Here is a 13,012-nt window from a genome sequence, read left to right on the forward strand (position 1 = left end):
CTACTTCCGTTCATGTTTATTTTTAGCTTCCGGTGTCAAAGCACGTGTGTATGTTCAGATGAAATATAATTGACCACTGATAGGTGACTAGATTAATGAATATGGCTAATCAACAATTATCCGCAGAACAGCAAAAGATGGCTGAATTGGAGATAGAAATGATGGCAGATATGTTTAATCGGCAAGTATTTCATGGAGAATAAAGTCAAGTTAAAATTTGTGGCATTTAATTTTTTATGCAGTGTGCAACTGCAAATAATAAAATTATGATAAATGTCTCTCTCACACACAGGCACCACACACACAGTAAGAGAAGGTGTATAGTTAATTAGAAAAGGTACTTGTGTAAGAGACGGCACAAGCTCCGTTCACTTGATATTAAAAACATGATATGATCACATGAATATAAAGCAACTTTTCTTCCATTAATAGCTAAAAATAGTAATATTGACAGTTAATATTACCTCCAATGTAAAATTATGTTTATTATCATAAAATAAAACAGCTGATGAAATTCTTCTATGATATGATCGCCATGTGAAGAGTTTTAGTAAGATAAATATGATGACTTCTTTTTTTCAGAATGACAAAAGCATGTCGACAAAAATGTATACCAACGAGGTACTCAGAAGCTGAACTTACTAAAGCAGAAGGAGTTTGTGTCGACCGCTGTGTTAACAAATACATGGAGATTCATGAACTGATAGGAAAAAGACTAAGTGAACTAACTATGTCAGATGAAAATGCAATGAAAGCAGCACAAGCAGCACAACAAGGGACTAGTTAAAAAATGGATGATTTAATACCATGTATCATTAGCCAAAATCAACCTAAAAAAAGGGTCATGGGAGGCAGACACAGTTGGATTTTCCCATGAACATATTATTTTTAGGAATTCAAGGAAGTCATTGGGTCTACATAAATTATGAGTTTTGTCTGTAGTTAACAGTTTGACAGTTCCAATGCTGTGGACAGAACATTTGAAGCATTTACATTGACATTTGTTTATTTTAACTGTTTTTCACATAAAGATATAAAAAAATTAACTGTGCTCTTCAGCAAATCATATGTAGCATGCAACAGTGACAATTCTGGTGCATTTTATTACTTTTAGTTAATTTTTTTATTTTGACAATGTATGGTATAACATATGAATCACGTCTTATGTTATATATTTGTTGACACTTGTGAAGTTAAGAATAATTTATCTTAAATAGTATAAATAATACCAACATAGGTCAATTTGTCTTGTTTTGTTGTTGTTCATTTTGCTAAGCAGTGTACACTAGAGGGTTTAAAAATTGCAGCTGAACCATATAGTGTTAAAGTTATACATGTAAAACAAATATTTTAAAATGACCAGATGCCATAATTTTGTTTGAATGTCCTGCAAAGTTCCCTTGTCCTCAATTCAGACCTTTAAAATGTTAAACCCCCTCTAATAAAAGTACCTAATGTCAATATCCAGCTGAAATGCCAAGAAGACTACTGATTATATTGGTTTAAATTGATCATTATTCCTTTAGAACGTGGTTGAATGGTGCCAAACTTTAAGTACAGTGACAGTAGAACACTGCTTTTTTAGTCAGAGAAAAACTTTTCTTAAGTAGGAGGCTGTGTAAATTTGAGTTTGTGCAGGAAAGGAAAGAGAGGAAGAGTGCTGGTTATGTTTACAAAAAAAAAATTTTTTTGTTGTTGTTGACCAATGATTAACAGGGATAACCACTGTTGTTTGTTGTCTTTTCATAAAAAAAAGGTAATGTGTAAGGGCTAATTCACTAACAACAAAAATACACGATTCGAGGCGACTGATGCCAGGAATCGAAGATGCATGAACAAGCTCTAACTTGGTTACACAGGTCTTCACAATTTCAACGGAAGTGCCTAAGAGCTCCCACAAATTTTATACATGCAACATCCGAGAAAAAAAGACGAACTGGATAATAATGTTTACTTTCTAAAGGACATCACGTATAGTACTTTGACATATGGTGATTTTTTCCAGTGTAGTTTGATTTAAAAAAATAACTTTTGGCATTCATAGTATGAAGAATACAAACAATTTGGCGTAAGAATATGTATCCTATCCCAGGTATCGCACAACTTCGCGAGACTTCCAAAGCAATATGGCCGGCCGGGTCCATGTGGATGTCAGTGAAAGGAGATTAAGGCCCATTTATGGTATTAATGAGCGTTTTATAATACAAATACTCCCTGTGTATATAATTTGTTACGTAATGATTTCAGATTGTTATTTCTTTATTCTGTTCTCATTCCAGTTTATGCACAAAAAACAATTGTACCATGATTCGCACTGTTTTTCCTATTTCGCTGTGTAGTACATACACAGACGCAAAATTACAAATCGTCTTATTACATTTACGGATCTTCTGTAGAAAAGACAATTATTATTTCTAATTGTGATCGTACAATTTGAATAGTAACATGGTTCTGAACAATGGCATTTTTGTTACTAATTCATAATTGCCGTTTAATGTGAATATACATGTAGCACATCTGTTCAGAAGCCTTTATCATTTATGTTACTTTAGGCCTTAACATTTGTGCTACAGAACGGCCTGCAAAGACTTTCTCTCAAGCAGGAGCAGAGCTAATTGCCATTTAGACAGTTACAATTTTTTTCATCATGGGTAGTAGTAGCACTCTTGAAAAAAATATTTTTACCACTGATAAAATTATACATTTACCAAGATCTGTAATGCCTTATCCGCTACCTATTTCAAGATGAAGTATGCCATTTAAAGCTTAATCTTTTTCTGCACACCCTGGGGCTTTATAACATAAGAATTATCTCTTGAGAGATAAGGGCACAATATGTTTTTGTGATGGGTTATAAAGTCTGTTTGTAAACAGGGGGAAAGGAGATGCAAATTGAAATGCTTACAATTAAAACTTTGCCCATGCTTTTAGATTGTTTGGACAATGGCAACAACAAAGAGGCTATTAAAGAAGCAGACAAAGTTCTCAAGAAGCAGAAGAACTTTCAATGTGCTAAGGTGATTACACACTTGACATAGTCCAACCAATATCGCTTCATTTTTCCTAAAAAATAAGTTATTTCTTGGTGTTGTTCAGTGACATTTGACTGATAATGTTTGGTATGCTCAATAATAGACTTTAAACAATATTTTTTGTTACCTGTTTATTAAATCTTGGAGTATACTATGCTTTGTAGGTCTTGAAAGCACTTGCACTTTTGAGAACAGGAAAACAAGATGAAAGCTGCAATATACTCAAAGCAGTTCATGCAGAACATCCAACAGATGACTCCACTCTTCAAGCAATGGTTATCTGCTACAAAGAAATGCATGAGTGTAAGAATTATTTTCAACTTTACAACAGCAACAAATTTCTCACAAATTATTAATAAATAATTAGATCCAATTACAGTACATTTAACTTAATGCATATGGATATTCTCTATGCCCACCTATTTTTTCAGTGGATCAGATCGCAACCTTGTATGAAAATGCCAGTAAGGCACAGCCAGACAACGAAGAAATTCTGTCAGCTTTGTTCATGGCCTATGTCAGAATTGGAAACTACAAGAAACAACAGCAGACTGCTATGGCTCTGCACAGACTTCAGCCCCACAAGAATCCATACTATTTCTGGGCAGTGATGAGCATTGTTATGCAGGTAGACCTCATTTAATGAATGTATCAGACCATAGAAAGGATTTCAGTTAATGTATTTCTGTCATAGAATGGAAATGAAGGAATGGTTTAAGTTGTAAAGCAGCCCAATGTTCTTTAGTATCGAAAAATGTTTGAAAAATAGTTTTTGATTGTAATTTATGTAACTGTGTTTGTTTTGTTTCTTGTGTAGGCCCATGAAACAGAAAACCTTGCCAAAACCATGTTCCTTCCATTAGCTGAAAGAATGGCCCAGAAATATGTAAAAGATGATAAGATCGAAGCTGAAGCAGGTAAATATTTTACGCTGAAGTTTCTAAATTTAAGCTGTGCCATTTCATGAATATCTGCATTGTCTTCATCACAACATCTTTATCTGGCATTTTGGTGAGAGGTGTTGTGCATATTAGTTTTTTTTTACATTTATTTATCAGTCTTTTTAAAAAAATTATTTATATATTTTGCAGAGGTCCAGCTATATCTGATGATTCTAGACCTCCTAGATAAGCCACAAGAGGCACTTAAAATGGTGGAAGGCCCCTTGGGAGGTAAAGTTGTTCAGAAGAATGTAATTTATGTTTACCAGTTCCATCATTGCCAGTGACACAGTCATCCTTTCATACACTGAGTGTCAACACCTATAGTTAGATAATTGGCTGTTCTGTCCTGTCTACTGAAAATGTCTATTATTACAGAAAGCAAAAGAGAAAGAAACACATCATGAATGGTTATTGCTGTTCTTCTTGTTGCCCGTTTAATCTTTACCCACCATCAAGATATAGTAACTTTTAGGAGTATGATAATTTTTCTTCCCATTAGTGTTCTGAAGTTGTAGTTTTAACTCTTAACATTTTTGAGTTTTAGAGCTTGTGACAAAAATCAATTTGTAATGTATTTTCAAATATTGGTTATTGTTGTTGTAAATTTTTATATCTTTATGTCATTTAGCAAAATTCATGTCATTTTAGCAAAATTAACCATGGAGCAGAATCTTTGCCAAACAAAGAGAGGGGAGCTTTGCATTCAGTTAAAAAAGTGGCCACAGGCAAACATGATTTTCAGACAATTGCTGTTAGACAAGTGAGTGTACATAAGATGATCGTAGAGTTGACAATTAGCAAAAAGCTCCTGTGCTTGGATAAAGAGCAGTTGGTTTAAATTATTGTAGAATGTTGAAAAATTGAACATCTGCAGATGTTACAACAGTGTGCCTTATGTAGTTAGCAGGTGAAATATGAAATAGAGTGAAGGCAATTTCACCCTTGTTCATTCATCTTTTCAGTCCAGATAACTGGTACTTTTATTCCCAGTACCTGAAGTCGCTGTTTGCTCTTATAGAACAAGATTGGAGCCCTGAACCAGGCAGCAGGTACAAATCAAAAAAATTTTATCTGTCTTTAAAATATATATTTTTCTGTACTATGTTAATGATCATTGTACAGAAGAGATTACATTAATAGTGTCAAAATGAGCAGTTCTCACTAGACTGGTCACTGTGTACAGTCTCTTGACATCAGTATGACTGGTCAGGTCTTGAGAGATGGGATGAAAGGTTTCACAGGTGTGCTTTCAAAAGTTTGCGTAGGAAGTGAAATTTTTTCTCAGCATGAGTAACAATATTACACAGATTAACTTCCTGCAGAATATTTATTAACTTATGTAGTCCATTTTAATGTGCGTGATCAGTGATATATCTTTTTAATTTTTTTCCAGTGAAGAGGGACCAATTGACAACACAGTAGAAAAAGCTTTGAACTTTATCTCTGAGAGAATAGAAGAAACGAAAGAAAACCAAAAGCCTCAAAGAGGACCATACCTTGCTCGCTTGGAACTGTACAAATTATTACGCCAATCAAATAAACCAGAATTAGATAAACTAGGTATGCTTTCATTCATTTACTTTTCACTTCTTTAGGGGCCTTGTCTTCAAATACCAACTTAACTGAAGTAAACAAAATTTAAACTAAAAATGCCTGTTTTTAGTAAACATGTTTGTTTTATGTAAATGTAATATTATTTATCTATTTTCCCAGGTTCTGCCTTCCAATTATTAGAAGAATACTTTGACTTATATGGAAGCAAGCCATGCTGCTTCATGGATTTGAAACCCTATATGTGTTTGTTGGAGGATGATGAAAAACAAAAGGTAGCAAGGAAATAGAAAGTTAGATAGCTTACACCAGGTGTTGTTAGAAATTTAAATCTGTTTATAAGATGAAGATTGCTTAAACATTTTACAGAGGCATGTTGTTTGGCCTGAAATTCACAAATATTCAAGTTTCAGTTAAGTACAATGTATCATAAGGTATCCATAATATGAAATTATCCAGAGAAATGTCTGCATTAACAGGATTAAACTTTAAGATTAATTTTGCATTTTTTTCCCTTTTTTTTAGTGGTGCAACTTTATGTTGGAAAAAGTGTGTTTAGTGTCTGGTGATCAGCTTCCTGAAAATGTGAGTATGTTGCATGCCAGATATACTCTTTTTTTTTCTTTTAATAACTTAACTTATCTGACTTAGAAGTGAGATTGAAATTAATTTGTACCTTACATGATAATTACAGTTAACATAAAAAGATTACATCATGCACTTGAAATTATAACCCATGTATTGTTGTTATTATCTTTCAACAATCTGCAGCAGAAACACATGCAGCAACACTTGAATGTCTGTCAGCTGCAGAGACATATCGGGGAACATCATAAAACCACTCATGAAGAAAAACTCCTGCTCATTCAACAATTGTTCAAGAGGTACAAACATGGCCTTCAGTTTGGTACGTGAGCCACAATGCACTGTTTTATATATTCATAGACTGTATGAAGCGTTTTAGAACTTGTGACATTAAACTTTGCTTGTAGGATGTGAAAAGTTATGAATTGATGGATTCTGCTGTAATTTAAGCAGCTGTATAAAATACTGAATTAATTTGTCCAGTGTTAACAGACAGTCTGTGTAATGATAGTTAAAAGATTTTAAAATCCTGTGTAATAGTGTAAAAACGTAAAAAATCCATGCTGGCTGTCATATTGCAGGCCAGGAGCTATTGACCACAGACTTGCAGCACAGTGATAACTATCTTCTTTTGGCAGTGCATCTGTTAGTGGATGTGTGGAGAGAAACAGGTGGGACAACTCTTTCATTTTAAGTGTTGTCAATAGTGCATGCATAGATGACAAAAATATAAAACTATGTTATCTATGTAATGTCTTCAAGCTGTATCTCTTTTCTTCCATACACTGTTGCATGTAAATTATATTAATGACTTTTATTAATTGAGTGATAATACTATTTTACTGTGTAGAATCATTTTCTTTAAAATTAACATACATTATTATAAGCCTCTTCTTGCAACTATCAAAGTCATCTGACTGCGGTATATTCTGTTTTAATAATAATATAATTATAATAATAATAATAAGATTCTTATATGGCACCTTACATTCTATCTCAAGGTGCCTTACAATAATGGCTAATATACTAAAATCATTTTTGCTTGGGTAAAATCTTATTGGCTTGTAGTTGGTTTATTATGCTGAGCAGCATTGGGTTTATCCTTACTAACATGTTGTGTTTTTGTTTTGCAGGACAGCAGCAGTTTCTCAGGGAAGCAATTGTGCAGCTAGAAGAAGCTCTTCAAAAAAGTCCATCCAGTTTCCAATTTAAAATGGCTCTTATAAAACTGTATTGCTTATTAGGTGGGTACACTTTTATGTGTCATGGCACATTAATTTTGTTGGTTTAAAGTTGTATATAATGTTATGTAGTTATCTTTTAGTTTGGAACCGGTTAGAAATAATGAAAATTTTTGTATCTTTAAGTCAATTTTATTCAGTGTTTGATTCAGTGACAATACCAGTGTCAGTATATCTGGCATCTTAATGTGTACATTATGCCGCTTCCATTACAGGTGCTTTTGGTCCTTGCCCAGCTGTGTATGACAGCATGGATATCAAGCATATACAGAACGATACATTAGGGTAAGCTTTTGGGGTTTTTTTGTGAAGATAGATGCAAAACATGAATGGTGGTGGCATAAAATGTTGATACAGTTGGCAAGTATGGTCACCAGTTGGACAGATTTGCAATATGCAGGATAATTGTAAGGTAGCTGGTGCTTACTGCTGTAAGAAATGGCTCATTCAAGATTGAAGTAGTGTCCATTTATATTGAAGATCTACTTTTTTTTTTTTTTTTTTCAGTTATCTAGTCAGCAACAGTGTCTCCAAGCTTGGGTTCCTCAACTCTGCCTGTGCCATGTACGGATCAATGCTGAGATTCTTTTCTGTGAACCACAAAGATGTAAGGGAAATTTGTTTTGTTTCGGGTTTAATAACAAACTTCGTCAGTGCTTATCTGATGGAATTTTTCAGTTTTGACACTTCATGTAAACATTGAGCAGAAAAATACATTCAAATTATTATATAAAAAAAAAACAAAAAAAAAAAAACGTTGAAATGATTTTTATTAATACATTTGAAAATGCTCTCTTTTTTTGATCATGCTTTTTTTTATTTCAGACCACAGAATACTTGATACAAGCTTACAGATATGGTTCTTTTACTAAGGTAAATTTTAGCAGATAAAGCTTACAGAAATCACTATGAAAATCATGTAATGTAAATTATAATGTATATTTTCAAGATTCAAAATAGTATCTTCTTTGATAATTGGTTTTGATGATGCACACCATCAGTATTGAAAATTTTAGGTCCAGGAGTTTGTCAGGTTTCGTGAGCGCCTGCAACAGTCTCTTCAGTATGCCTCAGCCACAGAAGAACGACGCCTCCTGGATCTTACCATAGATACTGATAGGTGAGATGTTATTCAGTAAAATTACTATTAACCTAGGCAATGTATAAACCAGAAGGCAAGAACTGTTTGTGTTGTATTTTTATGTGCAGACACAGATAATTCAAGTGATCAGAGTTGTTAATAATGCATCAGCAAATCCATCAAGAGTAGGGTGTCATCAAGAAATATTTTTGTTTACAATCACAAATCCATTAAACAGAGCACTATGTGGTCTTCCCGTTTGTTATGTGGTCCTCATTTTGTGTATGAAATGTAATTTCTTTGCAGTCACAGCAGCACTGAGAAGATGCTGGGCTACATGGATGTAGAGCCCGACAAAGGTGAACTTTTGATTCATAATAAGCAGAAGCTATCATGATTATGCTTAGTGTTACAGGCTTTGAATTTTGTTACGCCTGTCACATCCAACATTTATATTTTAAAGTTGTATCAAAATTTGTTACAAATTACAGGTTCTTGTGCTACAGAAATCCTGTAATTGATAGAAAATTCATCATGACTTGGAAATTCTGTAATCCTTACATGTGATAAATTTGCCATGAAGAATTATCATTAAAAGATTTGCAATTTTTATTTCAGATACCATTTCATGGGCCAAACTAAGAGATAACAGAGATTTGGAAGCCATGTTATCCTGGGATCCTGAAGACAGGTTTGTTTGTTAGTTAGCAAAAAAAAAAGGCTAAACACTGAACAGTAAATTGTCTTTTCCTAGTTTTGATAAGTGTAAAATTGGCAATTAAAAATTATTTTTCTTGACAAGTTTGTGTGTGTAAGTGTGTAATTTATATTATTTATATTCAAATAACATAGAGAAAAATTTCCATGACAATTTTACAGGGGTATGAATGACGAAGTAAAGCAGAGGTCCGAGGAGGAAGAGGTAACTCTCTTGAACACGTATTTATTGTTTAAAGCATTTCAATATTAATCTTAGTTTTTACATAGCAGTTCCCTTATAGGGCATTTACTCAGTTAATCAAATGAGGGTAAAACAAGTGGTAAAATATTGATTTGTGATAAAAACCTTTTTTCTTTACAGATTCAATGGCTCAAGATTCGAAACTTGACATTTCGCTGTCTAGCAGCATCTGTGATGTTGAGCAAAAGTGACTCGAGTACCAATGCTCATGTAACCAATAATACAACCAATGATAATAACAATGTGAACAAAGACACTTGGAAACTATTGGAAAGGTTGTGTGAAGAGTTAAGGCAACATTTAGACTCCTGCAAGGCATCAAATTTGAAAACCCAGGTAAAAAAATTGTGCAGATATTATTGACTTTCATTCAACTATTAGGCAGTCATCTCTCTCTCTCTCTCTTACTCTCTCTCTCTCTCTCTCTCTCTCATTTTCTTGGGACAGCAGAAAATGGTAAAAGTAATAGCTACAGGTAATGCCACATGCTGCATTGGAGTATCATATGTTGGATAATTTTTTTTTTTTTATAAAAGATACAAGCGACCATGAGCAGCTACAGGGTGAAATAAGTTTTCCATTGTTTCTTGTAACTAATGATGCTTAAACAGGTAAATTATTTCTAATGAGATAACAGGTTTTAACCCATGAGGCATGATGTTTCAAACCTTCATCAGTGGGTCTCGAGCACATGACTTTTAGATGATGTGAGCTTATACACTTGATGCCATTTCGTCTTAGGGTCAGTCACATGATCAAGGGCCTTTGAAGAAGGGTTGAAATATTGTGCTTTTTTGGTAAAGGTATTTTTTTATCTGTTTAGAAATGATTTCCTTTTTTTCATTGAGCAGCTCCTAGTTTTATATTCTGAAATACTTATAAAATGGTGTGAAATGCTGTGTTTCAGTATCCCCTCTCAGGTCCTTGTCCAACAAGGTTATCAGCTTATCTACAAGGAGGACATGGTCAGCTGTTTGTGACCATGGTGGACAATGTACTCTATGTGCGGAAACAATATGAAGAAAAGTCAGGTAAGATATCTAACTCTAAAATTGGTTACCCAAAGTATCCCTTTTTTCCAGATTCTCCAAATTTTTGTTCATATGTATGTCACACATTACAGAATTTCCAGTTTTGCAAACTTCGGGGCTCTACTCCTTATTGTTTTAAGTGTAATAATAAAACCAAATGCTTTTTGAATGCCATTTTAACAAACCAGTCATGACGTTTCAAGCATAACGAGAGCTATATTTTGTTCTTAATTTTCAGATAAAGGAGACCCTGAGAAAGAGCAGCAGTTGGCATCTGTGCATGAAACGATTCAAGGTATGAAAACACTAGTTATTATTATTATACAAATTATTATTGATCCCTTGTTAGTATTTATACAATTGTAAATAAGTAGCAAAGTTAAACTTTGAAAACTGGACAAAAGTTTCAGAAGTATGGCATTGGAATCTTAAGTTCTGTACAAAAACATATAGACATTACTAATTGAGAGCAAGGTGGCAAGCTGTTATAGACATCTGGCAAATAAACCTCCCTGTCTCTGTTTATTAATGGCTATGAATATTTTTGGGGGAGGACTACAGACTGCTCAGAATCTAAGATTTTAATGGAATTCCAGTCAATGTCGTGGTCTTTGTTGGCAGAATGTTCCACAATGGTCAGTTAGAACTGTTTGCCGTAACAGGTTTCTTACTCAATATGTGAATCCATACACAATTCTTGATAATTTTTTTTCTGCAAGATTTGTTATGTATGAAATCCCTATATTTCAGCACTGTTGCAATCCCAGTCCCAGTCTGTTATAGATGATGTGACTGGAGACCTCCAAGCTGACCTGCTGGAGAAATGGGGTCTCCTTGCTGAGGTGAGGGGAAACAATAAAATTGAGAAGTGATACCATTTTATATTGAAAGATGTCACTGTATTAACATATTATATTCACTTTCAAACAAGGTATTAGTAGAAATTTATAGAAATGATGGTTTAATGTTACAGTAATTGTTTTAGGTATTCAAAAACAGCATAGATGTTGAAGTGATGGTTGTAAAATGGACACAGTAACAATCTGGCTATATTACTGAATTTCAGACACTAGCTTACCTATCAGTTTTATTGGGTGTGTGCAATAAAATGCTCAAGCCATGGAAAACTTCACTTACAAAGAAAAAGAAGAAGAAAAACCCAGGAACAGTTGTACTGGTAAATATGCCTCATACTGTGGGTTAAGAAACGTGTGTTAGATGTTAGCCAAATAAGTGATTGAGACACTTCTGCAGCTTTTACAAAAGATATTTTTCTCTTCAAATTTAAAGTAAGGAAAAATGTTCCCATTTTTAATGTGCTAATTTATTCAGGTATTATTTTTATTGGTACAAATAGTTGGGTTTTGTGACTTCTCACTGATGTGGTAACACCAAAATATTTGTTGGATTTGTTTCATGAATTTGAATCCATAAAAGAGAATTTATACTGCATTTATCTTGCTTTTGCTTTGAACACCTTTTTTTTTTTTACAATTTCAGCCTGCAACTTTTGATCATTTTAACACAGTTGTCCAAAAAGTGGAACACTGCACTGAAGAATTTCACAAAGTCATCCAGGGAGTAGATGCACAAATATTGTCTTTGGAAGTGCAATCTCTCAAGCTTGCAGATTCTTTGCAGCAAACGGTAGGTAATGCCAAAGAGGTCAACTTGCTGGGTGTTCAGTTCCACTAAGTCTGTTGTGTAGTGTAATTTTTTTATCAGTATGTTAAAAAGTTTGCATTTTTCTTTTAACATGAATTTATTTTTGATAAATTTCATGAACATAAAGTTTCTACATAAGTGTAAATTACCTTGGAATCCCAGTTGTTTTGTAAACAGGGAAACATGTTTTGGCATTCTTTCAGCATGAAGACGGTATCAAGACGGACGTGTGGAAGAAAATCCAAGCCAGTTACCAACAGTCTGCCAAAGAACTTTCACAATATCTTCAACACAAGATCAAATATTTACATGCACTCAAACTATGATGAAGAGGTCCCCAAGGAACAAAGCATGCTCATGCCATCTCCATCAGTCTTGTTTAGCATTCACAGAGTAATGCTTTAGGTTTTCTATAGATAAATTTTACATGTACAATTTGTTTCTTAAATTATAGAGGGGTAGGTTTTTGCCTTTCCTTGAAGATGAAGGATGTGGGAGATTTTCATAATTCACTCACTTTACCCACTTGATAAATAGACTTTAGTCTTTTTTAATGCCATTGAAATGCATGATAAATTGAGTTGTAATTCTAAACAAGCTTACGTGATGTGAAACTGCAATAAACTCCAAGAGCTTAGATGTTTTGGGAGTCGGTAGTTTATCTCATGAACAAGATTCAAATGAAAATATACCTCTTAGTTTATAAGATTTTCAACCTTATTGTGAAACCTATAAATGATTAACTTCTTCAGTTCAGTGCTTTAAAATAGAAAAGATCCTCGCAAGAATAACATTTGTAGATTGTTAGCACAAAACTTAAAGTACAGTTGCAATCTGTAAAATATAATTGACACACACCCAAAACTTATTTTTACATCCCAAAAGTCCAAATGAATTTTGGTGTTGCAATAATCTTGTCAC

At 33.6% G+C, this 13,012-nt stretch overlaps 2 protein-coding genes across 2 annotated transcripts; both read left to right on the top strand.

The window, feature by feature from the left end:
* LOC147763999 (mitochondrial import inner membrane translocase subunit Tim10-like) lies at positions 1-1,247 on the top strand. Its single transcript, XM_087000358.1, has 2 exons — positions 1-181; positions 583-1,247. Exons 1-2 carry the CDS (start codon positions 96-98, stop codon positions 785-787), a joined length of 291 nt encoding a protein of 96 aa, XP_086856484.1. The 5' UTR covers positions 1-95; the 3' UTR covers positions 788-1,247.
* Positions 1,248-2,031: 784 nt separating this feature from the next.
* Positions 2,032-12,728, top strand: LOC106163674 (N-alpha-acetyltransferase 25, NatB auxiliary subunit-like). Its single transcript, XM_013541336.3, has 28 exons — positions 2,032-2,181; positions 2,932-3,017; positions 3,197-3,335; positions 3,464-3,660; positions 3,850-3,949; positions 4,124-4,204; positions 4,625-4,736; positions 4,939-5,025; positions 5,370-5,536; positions 5,690-5,802; positions 6,053-6,112; positions 6,299-6,434; positions 6,694-6,783; positions 7,246-7,356; positions 7,569-7,638; positions 7,861-7,960; positions 8,179-8,226; positions 8,370-8,473; positions 8,741-8,793; positions 9,053-9,125; positions 9,314-9,356; positions 9,516-9,731; positions 10,303-10,426; positions 10,665-10,721; positions 11,177-11,268; positions 11,493-11,603; positions 11,927-12,073; positions 12,295-12,728. The coding sequence occupies exons 1-28, from the start codon at positions 2,127-2,129 to the stop codon at positions 12,415-12,417; spliced, it is 2,895 nt and encodes a 964-aa protein (XP_013396790.2). The 5' UTR covers positions 2,032-2,126; the 3' UTR covers positions 12,418-12,728.
* The last annotated feature ends 284 nt before the right edge of the window (positions 12,729-13,012 follow it).

Source organism: Lingula anatina, chromosome 1 (assembly GCF_051362555.1).
Source record: "Lingula anatina isolate TDL-2025a chromosome 1, LinAna3.0, whole genome shotgun sequence".
Classification (NCBI taxonomy): domain Eukaryota; kingdom Metazoa; phylum Brachiopoda; class Lingulata; order Lingulida; family Lingulidae; genus Lingula; species Lingula anatina.